The sequence below is a fragment of the Protomyctophum bolini genome, assembly GCF_963924005.1.
Source record: "Protomyctophum bolini genome assembly, chromosome: 7".
NCBI lineage: Eukaryota > Metazoa > Chordata > Actinopteri > Myctophiformes > Myctophidae > Protomyctophum > Protomyctophum bolini.
In genome coordinates, this window is record NC_137868.1 from 6854980 (window position 1) to 6865362 (window position 10383).

At 45.7% G+C, this 10383-nt stretch overlaps 1 protein-coding gene across 2 annotated transcripts in view; it reads left to right on the forward strand.

The window, feature by feature from the left end:
* Positions 1 to 373: 373 nt before the first annotated feature.
* Positions 374 to 10383, forward strand: part of efna4 (ephrin A4) — an 81412-nt gene continuing 71402 nt past the window's right edge. For both annotated transcript variants that reach the window (XM_080768709.1, XM_080768710.1), the window contains exon 1: positions 374 to 1026. In XM_080768709.1, the coding sequence (XP_080624835.1) occupies positions 902 to 1026 (125 nt within the window). In that variant the 5' untranslated portion in view covers positions 374 to 901. The remainder of the gene's footprint in view (positions 1027 to 10383) is intronic.

Genomic DNA, 10383 nt, shown 5'->3' on the forward strand with positions numbered 1-10383 from the left:
GTCGATAGCCTTTAATGCCAATTAGGTCTGACTGTCTGTAACTCTACAAATGGAACCAAAGTCCATTGAGTTAATACGGCTTATGGGGGTCCTTATAATATATAATTCCTTCCACTGACTGACTGTATAATATTAATAATGGAACAGCAGCACGCCAGTCGGCGCACCGAGGCAGTGAAACAGCACGATGGAATATATTAAATCCACACCCTTCTTCTCCCATTGGTCCAAAGTTCGGCCCTGCCCCGCCCCCCTGCGCTGCCCCGGGCCAGTGCAGCCCCTCGACCCCTCCCTTCCTGAAACTCCTCTCTCTCACTCACACACACACACACACACACTGTGACACACAGCCTGTTGAATGTAATCATGCTGCCAAAACCACCTCACTCATTGATTTCCTAGTTAATTAACACATGGAGCAACCTGGCCGCTGGGGAGAATGGGATTACACTTTGGCATATGAATAATACGGAGCTGTTTTCTGTGCGTTTCCTAAAACAAGCACGTACCCAACATGTGGGACTGGGACAAACTTCGCGGACGTGGAATTGTGTAGTGGGTTTTTTTATTTCTTTTTAGAAATGCTTCTTTCTTTGACATAATTTCCTACATTTTTTGACAGACGTCCGCGTCGAGCTACCGTTTTGATACCTTAAACTTGGGTCAGGGTGTAAAACTTTCTGTGGACTTATCTGGACGGGTTGTTTTGGACACAAGGTGGTGCGACTCTCTGCGCGTCTCCTCTACCTGGCTGTCACACAGGACAGTTGGACCCCCCGGCCCGGTGGCGGTGGGACCTCCTCTGTCACCCCGGAGCAGAGAGGCGCTTCCCCGGGGAGGGGACGGGCCACCCCGGCCTGCCTGGCTGCTCGGACCGCTGGACTGCAGGGGGAGAGAGCTGATGGATCATCCGTGGCCGCTGCTGTCGGCGTGGAGAGCTGCGGTTCTTCTGCTGCTCAACGTGTACCTTTCCGACGTGGGCCTGGCCAAGAGACACGTTGTTTACTGGAACTCCTCGAACACAAGGTAAGGTAACCGAAACCGAGCCTTTTTTTTGGTGCCGAGGGTTTGTTTCTGCCAGTTGACCAGACCAGTGCGGTGGGCTGGGCTGGGGCTGGGCTTTGGGCCCCCTGCAGTGCCCATGGCTGTTTAAAGTTGTGGAACGAGATCTGGTGCAGCATCTCCCTTATGATTACTTTGACCCCACAAAACGTTTAGCATACAATGGGTTTCTCTCTCTCTCTCTCTCTCTCTCTCTCTCTCTCTCTCTCTCTCTCTAATAATAGAGAAAGACACATGTAGAATAAATTGTATTTGTAAGAAGAGAGCATCTCACTCACTCACTATCTCTCTCTCTACCGCTCTCTCTCTTGCAACAAAGTCAAATTGAACCAAATGGACCCTTACAGAGAGAGTATACAAATTGAACCCAATGCACCCTTACAGGTCAACATGTAACTCTGAGAGTATACAAATGGAACCTTTAAGGTCCATGTGTAGACTCTCAGAGTTATAGGGGTCCATGCATTTAAAAGGGTGTGGTTCTCTGTAAGGGGGTCCATTTGGTTAAATTTTTTACACTCATGGGCATGGCGGTCCTTGTATTTAATAGAAGCAGTGATTTGAGAGGACCAGTGGAGTGGAGTGCAGTCAGTCAGTCAGCATGGGGAAGTGTTTGCTGGGACCCAACCTGTGCATAGCACAGATTCTTGGCACTCTCTGACTCACTCCCAGGGAATTGTTTGTGTTATATTGCGCCACGGACCAGTTCCACCGCAAGAGGAGCAAGTCGAGACCCGTTTTCCATTGTGTTGAGTCACAATATACATCTAATTAACCTATTCTTACTAATGCTTTATTCTATTGCCCTTGTATTGGCGCTCTGTGTGTGTGTGTGTGTGTGTGTGTGGTAAATGATGCATTTATATAGATTACATAGATTGTGCATTGCATGATTCACCCATTCACACACCGATGACAGATGAAACCATGCAAGGCACCAACTAGCACATCGGGAGCAATTAGGGGTTCAGTGTCTTGCTCAAGGACACTTTGACACTAACTCTGGGGGAGCCCGGGTTCGAAGTTCGAACTGGCAACCTTGTGGTTCCCATCCGGCCCCTCTACCCCTGTGTGTGTGTGTGTGTGTGTGTGTGTGTGTGTGTGTGAGAGAGAGTCTCTGTCCTTACAAGTCAGATTTTATTTTTATTCTACCTTTTGTATTGGTTGTGTGATGCTTCAGTGCGTGTGCGCGTGCAGGCGCGTGTGTATGAGGGTCCCTGGGTATTTGGGCCCATGAGCGACGGGCCCTTCTGCTCCGCTGCACCGCGCCTGCAGTGGAACAGCCTTCCAAGCCATTTATGGGCGCCGCAGACTCTGAACTCTTTTTTAGACGGGCCTAAAAACCTTTGCACGACAGGAACGTTTTAACATGAACCACTTGTACCCTAGCAACCCTATTCTGAGAGGAACGTTTGTGGAAAATGGCATTGTGTGAGCTTGTAGATCAGCTCATTTTGGCAGGGACATTTGTTGTGTATAGAGGGCAAAATAGCAGTACAGTCATAGCCCATGGTATTGAGGGTTTAAGTGGTTAAATGATGTCTGAAATATATACATTTAACATGAATAGATAAGATAATGAGCAAGCAAACATACGTTTACACATCACTCACAATGGTGCTGTCTAAAGCTACGAAAGAGTATGTTATGTTTTGCTTACTATTACAAAACAAAACATACATCGAAGCACTTCAGCATTATTTATATACAGTATTTCAGCCTTTTGAAAATAGCCGATGAAGATTCTTATATACATTTGAGAACATTAAATGGGACATTTTCAATTTGGATTGGGCTCAAAAGGTTGGTGACAGTGGCATCCTTCCTTTCTCCTGCTAGCTGTTGTATGTGTCATAATGGCTGTCCTTTAAATGCAGCTTTCGCCCACTCATCCTGACCTGCAGTCCAGTCCGTTATTAGTGCTCCTGCTGCTGCCTGCAGCCAGCAGAGTGGTTTCTGTTCGTGTGTAAGCATTTAGTTCTGAAGGCTGCTCACTGCCCTACATATCTGTCTGTCTGCTCTAACACACAGGTGTGTGTTTAAAAGTCTAAAACAGCATGGTGTGTCAAGTGAGTGTTTAGTCGGGTAATGGGGAGGTGTGTGTGTGTGTGTGTGTGTACACACTACTACAGTACATTGTGTGTGTGTGTGTGTGTGTGTGTGTGTGTGTGTGTGTGTTTGAGACAGACTGTGTGTAAAGAATTGTGTGAATTCTATTAACGAGCTGATTGCTCAACCAATGTCAACCATGAAAATAAAGAACACATATTAGTCCGAGGGCAATACTTGCTGGCCTTTTGTACACTGTGAGTGAAGTGCGTCCAAGGCTGATGGGGGGCTGCTCACCTACTGATCCAGGTGTTGTGGTCGTGTTTAATTGAAGGTTTGCACCAGGCACGGCTGCAGGGGCCAGTTAGGACCATGCGGTCGCAAATGACACTCACCGTCACCTGCTGCTAAACTCTCACCACCACCCTCCCCCATCTTTTTGATCTTTTTTCTAGGGGTTAATTAGCTAGCATTTAGAGGAGGCAATTGTCTTTTTTCCTCCCAATTTAGTAAGGGAAGTTAAGTAAGGGGAGGAAATAGAGCATGCACCTCCACTCTAGCCCAGGTGCTGGACAAAAGGCAGTATAAAGAGGAAATTCAGAAATCTTCATTCCTGAAGAAGATCCTAAGGGATCGAAACGTTGAGTCAAATAAACCAGTGGAGCTGAGTGTTTCCATACCAGTGTTGCAGACTCTATTTTTCCTCAAGTTAAGTAAGGGAACCTCATGGGAACCGGTGGATACTGAGCCATGCAGGCCCCATAGGTCAGGACAGGAGCCAGTATCTCCGGTTACTGTATATACTGTCCCTGGACATGACACTGTACTGTATGTCTCAGGGACTACTAACCCCTATAATCCCAACCCGGCTTGATGCTGAGTGCCACGCAGGGAGGCATCGTGTACTGTACTGTATTTATAGTCTTTGGTATGACTCAGCCCAGTCAGCCGGGGATTGAACCCCCGACCTCCCAGTCTCAGGGCGGACGCTCCTCTAACCACAAGGCCACTGAGCCGGTGTGTGTCCCAATGTAGTCGTTGACTACATTGGGACACATAGTTACCCCCCACTGCCTACTGGCTTGTCCTGTCGGCGAGGAGCGCCCCTCTGTCTGGACGCACTGCGGTGGATTCAAACCCCGTAGACTTCATCACAGTGGTGGATGCCGCCCGGACACTTTAACATTACACCACCCAGGCACCCTGTCCCTCTCTCTCTCTCTCTCTCTCTCTCTGTCTCTCTCTCTCTCTCTCTCTCTCTCTCTCCCCTGCTCACCCCAAAAGGGTACACACTACACCCTCATCAAGAGATACAAATATGTCTTCTAAAGTCAAAACTTTAGAAGACATATTTGTGTCTTTTGATATTTGTATTACTTTAGATTCTATTCATAGCATAGGTTACTACGGCGCACCAAGCTGCAGTGGACATATTTGTAAAAGCCTTCAGTTGGATCCATTGTACGCAAGCATACCACTTATAAAACTCTATATATGTGAAGGGATAGATGTAGTGTAATGATGTTGTAATGATGTACAGTAACTTTGCCCTGTGTTAAAATGTCAAGACAATATTTCGTTTTATTATTATATAGAGTAGTGTGTGGTGGCGTTTACCACCACACACTACTGGCTCAGTACTGGAGGAGAGGCCGGACTCACTGGAGTCCGTTGTGGAGACTGGAGAGATGCACACACAATAAGATGCGTGCCATAATGGACAATGTGAGTCATCCTCTCCACACAATCTTGGCAGACCAGAAAAGCTAAAGGATCTGTTCCGTTCTTTGACTGTGTAAGAAACAAATGATTCAAGAACACTTTTGTACCAACAGCAGTCAGACTCATGGGGCTGTATTTTGCGTGTCTTAAGTACCAGGTCTTATTCCCTAACTTGAGTAAACTAAAGACCTGGAGGCGTGATCAATGCCATTTGGCTATTCCGAGTGGCCAAAGAGCATTGATCACGCCTACCTGGTACTTAAGACACACAAAATACAGCCCTTAATCTCTACGGCCGCTAGGCTTATGAACTGGACGATTGACTTTTAGTTGTTAGTTATTTATGGGTCTATGTGCAATATCTAGTGACACCTTTTTGTGTTGTATGCCTGTATGAGCTCTGAGATAAATCTGAATCTGCAACATGATGATAATCTCAATCTTCAGGCCACAAACACAGCGATGTGTATCTGCAGGTAACCACCACTACCACCACCACCACCACCACCAAACTACACTGTGTTTCCCATTCGGTTTTTACTACCGCTTTGCTGGAAAGAAACGGCAGTAAAAAAAAAACGAGACGCATGTTCTTTTCCATCCTGTGGACCTGCTGTGCGCCTAAGGCAGTGGATTTCAACCTTCCATTATTTATTCAGGCAAACGTTGACCAAAATAACACTTCTTTTAATTGTGTGTAGACTTCTTGTAAATGAAGTATTGCAAGATGTTTAACAATTCCTTTAACTCTTGAGAGTGTAAAAATGAAACCAAATGACATTTGGTTTCATTTTACACTGTCAAGAGTTAACCCATTCCGAACAGGAACCCATTTTGGTGTTAGCGTCATGTTATGCTTTAGCTATTGAAAAATAGCAGATCTACAAGCTCGTAGCGCGCCACTCGGTGGCGCGCTACGAGCTTGTAGGTCTGCTATTTTTGAAAAATCAAAGAACGACTGACATTTTTAGAATCTGATCTCAGGTCAGAATGGGTTAATCAGACCAGTGTGTGTCCAGCGGAAACCTCGTATGAATCTGATCTCAGGTCAGAATGAGTTAAAGATCTATAAGGGTGCATTTGGTTTACCAACTCTGTAGCCGGGGACCACCTGGACCAACTTGGTTGAACGTCAAAGGAAAAGGCTCAGCGTTCGACCAATCACGAAGCTCTGTGAGTGTGATGTCACGCAGCGGCCTCGGGTCCCCTCATTCCTCTGTTCCGTCACCCCGGTTGCACTTCTCTGCCTCGCAGCTCTCCTCCATTTAATCTGCTGTCTCTCTATCGCTCTCTCTCTCTCTCTCTCTCTCTCTCTCTCTCTCTCTCTCTCTCTCTCTCTGTCTCTCTCTATCGCTCTGTCTCTCTCTGTCTCTCTCTCTCTATCTCTCTCTCTCTCTCTTCACACCTCCATTAATCTGTTTTACACACCACACACACACACACACACACACACACACGCACACGCACACGCACACGCACACAGCTCCCTGCTGGCCAGTGATAGATATTGGCTGTGTGATTAGTTTTGAGCTGCAGTCATTCTGCAGCCTGTGTTATATTTTACACTGGGGGCCAGTCAGTCAATACGCACACGTCAGCCGGGAAGCAGCCCTTCAGTAAGCACTGACCAGGTCATTCAGGCAGTAAATGGTCACTCGGTCGGTCAGCCAGTCAGTCAGTCACACTCAGTCAGGCAATGTGCAGCCGTACTGACTGACAGACAGACAGACAGACAGACAGACAGATAGAGTCTCTGTCTGTAAATGTTAAATGGGGTATTTATATTGCACTTTTATCCAAAGCGCTTTACATAAGATTGTGCATTACATTCACAGACAAGATTCTGAAAGAAAGATGTTTCTCAGTTATAAATTGGTTTATTTTACTGCATGACACCACAGAATATATACTGTATATATATATATAAAAAATACAAAATAAATCACAGGATTTCAGTGTGTGTGGGGGGGAAAAATAAAAGGCCTGCAGGTTTAGGAAAAGAAAGTCCCATCTGTTGCTGCAACACAGAGGCGTTTTTTAAACACCTACAGTATCTGTTAGTGTTTCACCCAGAGTGTGTTCACTCAATCGTCATTCGGAGGACAATTTGCACGCTTTGAGCCACAACATCAATAATGCTCCATCTGGCGGGCGATGTTGCCAAGTCTGCTTGTTATTATGAGCGACTTTGGAGGCTTTGTTTTCTGGGAAAGCGTCTTGTAAATATTGGTAGTTTGAGTGATTGTGAGTTGTGCTTAATGGGGGAGGCGGGGGGGGGGGTTCTCGTTTCTAACACTATTTGGGCTTGTTTCCTAATGGCGTTTAAACATGTGGTTCTCAAACATTTGATTGTCACGGACCCCCGAATTTATATTTATTTGTCACAAATGTTTGCCGTATACACAGATGCAGATTTGTGTATACAAGCTCCCGACCTGTCACATTCGCAACACGCTGTGTGAGGTGAGATTGTAGATCTGCTGTTGTCAAACAGCCGTGTGTGTCTGTATTGCTCATGTAGCCTGGTCGCTTCTTTTGTGGTCCATTCATTGTACTCAATTCATCAGTAACACTACAATACAATGACATACAATACAAAACATAAAATGCAGTCATATCATAATGCTATTTACAGAGAAGGTCGGGTGACCACCACCAAGGAGTTAAACTCAATCGTGTTTTAACTAAGGTCATCCATTCTCTCTCTAGGTTAGTTGTGTGTTTGGGGCGTATGCTTGTATAGGTCGGCTATTTTCACTAGTTTAAGTCCCCCGGGGAGAGACATCGCATTTCTCTTTTGGGTCTCGGGGGGAACAGCCCTGAACAACTAGCCCCTGGAGAACCCCGCTAAATCAAGTATGGATGGGTTTGTTGTTAGCCATCTCTGTCTGTGTGTGTGCGTGTGCATGTGCGTGTGCGTGTGCATGTGCATGCTGTCCTGCTGGGCTGCTCTCCCTCCACACACACAGATGGATGGTTTTAATGAAGCCGGGGCCACTGGTCTCTCATGGATCCATACTGGTTTAATAAGAGCTTCTGTGTCCTTTTTTTAACTGGTCCCAGTTCAGCCGCCGCCTCATGCGGTGACGCATATATATATATGGAGCTGTGGAGAAGAGGACACAAGTTTAACTGGTCCCAGGTCAGCCGCCGCCTCATGCGGTGACGCATATATGTGGAGCTGTGGAGAGGACACAGGTTCACACCGCCGGACGCCTCTTTAGTTGCCAGACAACTATGCCACAATCTGTGAATGCTTAATATAATATATATCACAGATGCCCACACTTTCTTTTTTACTTGAGAGATACTTTCAAAATGACCAGCTCAACAAGATCTATATACCCACCAAAAACAATATTATCCTATTGCTGAAAATAGTTTCAAAATGTACGTACCTGACAAACACACTTGCAATATAGAGGGGAGAAATGGAATTAGTAGAGGGTTTTTGTATATAACTTTGTATAATGCTATACTGACGTTTGTTTGTGCGCAACACTCTTGAAAATGTTTTGCATTGTTGGTTTGAGCCGACGGGCCCTTTTTTTATGTCAATCACACACACACACACGCACACGCACTCACGCGCGCACACACGCACACAGCACGCACGCACGCGCACAGTACAGCACAGCATTCTTTCCCACCACAGGGGCCGTATAGTTTTGATAGCTTGATCTTGTCTTCACGAGTTCACGGACAGACTTTACGACGTGTCTCGGCTTCATAAGCACATTTCTCTCGGCACTCACACTCACCTTATCGTCAGGGAAATAATCTTTTCACTTCCTGGGTGGGCTTAAAGGTTAACGGAGCGCCGTAAATTCAACCCCCCACCCCCCCGCTCTCTCTCTCTTCAAACTGCTACTGAGATACAGAGAGATAGCCATCAGATTACGACCAGCGGTGAGAAGTAACTCATGTACTACTCAAGTGCAAGTTGAGTACCATTCCGAGGTACTTTTATACCCAGAGCCTTAGATATAGACGGTTATGCATAGACAGTCACTGCATGGGGCCAGTGCCAGTCCAATGGCACTCTCCTACTGTACATGTGCAGAAATGCATTGGACTCAGGCAACAGCCCAGCTTTAGTGATCTTAAATGCCTTTATTTTAAAGTGTTTTGTAGTAAATAGTACAACATAAACATTCTTGTTTGCGCCGCCCTCATTGAAAACAATGCATTTCCAAAATAGCAGATCTACGAGGTCTTTTCGACATATATATATATATATATATATATATAATTATTTTTATCCCACGATTTTGTAACCCATTTTTCACCCCTGTGTCAATTATCTAATGTGATCCATGGGCTCTACACACCCTCCGCCAACCTAGTCCCCATTATATTTTCCTTCATGCCTGAGTGTCCAAGTTGCTCCTTTACACCTGACAGGGGGGAGTTTCCCTGGTTGGACGTATAGCGCGTGGAAGGAACACGTTATTCCAACCAGTTCCTTTCCCCTCTCCATCAGGCTCCCCCTGGCTGGCCAGGGGGAGGCATATTTTGAGTACAGATTAATTACAGGGCTTTTACTTGAGTAAATACACGTACTGTGTGTGTTTTTATATGGTGGTATTTATGATGCCATGCACTACTGCTGAGATATAAGATAAGATCAACATTTATTGAGCCCTGTGGGGTGTAATGGGGTGTGGCAGCAGCAACAACAGTAACATTGAACCACAGGGGAGTTAGGGGTAAGAGTTGAGATGAATCCATTAGAACTGGGTATCTCTGTATCTCTGGGTATCTCTGTATCTCTGGGTATCTCTGTATCTCTGGGTATCTCTGTATCTCTGGGTATCTCTGGGTATCTCTGGGCATCTCTGCATCTCTGTATCTCTGGGTATCTCTGGGTATCTCTGTATCTCTGTATCTCTGGGTATCTCTGGGTATCTCTGTATCTCTGTATCTCTGGGTATCTCTGTATCTCTGTATCTCTGGGTATCTCTGGGTATCTCTGTATCTCTGGGTATCTCTGGGTATCTCTGTATCTCTGTATCTCTGTATCTCTGGGTATCTCTGTATCTCTGGGTATCTCTGTATCTCTGTGTCATTTTAGATCATGGACGGATTAACCCATTTAGGTCCTGACGTCAAAATTAAAAAATATATTCTTGACAGTTTTCTGAAATCAGTGGTGCTCAGTATTTCATGTCAAGGACCCCAGAATTATATGTAATTGGCCGCCGACCCCCATCTGAAAATGCGTTGTTCCAGGGACCCCCAGAAGCAAAGATAGAGTTAAAAACTTAAAAAATAATAATATATATATACACACACACACACACACACACACACACAATACCACCCGCCCCCCCCCCCCCCACCCCCAAGGCAGATGGGTATTAAAGTGAGTGTATTGGATGCAGCTCAAACTAGACTTTACTGAGGTATCTAGTTTGGGTCTGTCCGACCATCCTAGCCTGTGCTATTAAAGACAAATGGGCGACATTGGTGAGAATAGGCGATCTGTCATCTGCAAAAATTGGCCGTTTTCAAGATGTTTTGGCCATTATCTCTGGAATGGAACGTCCA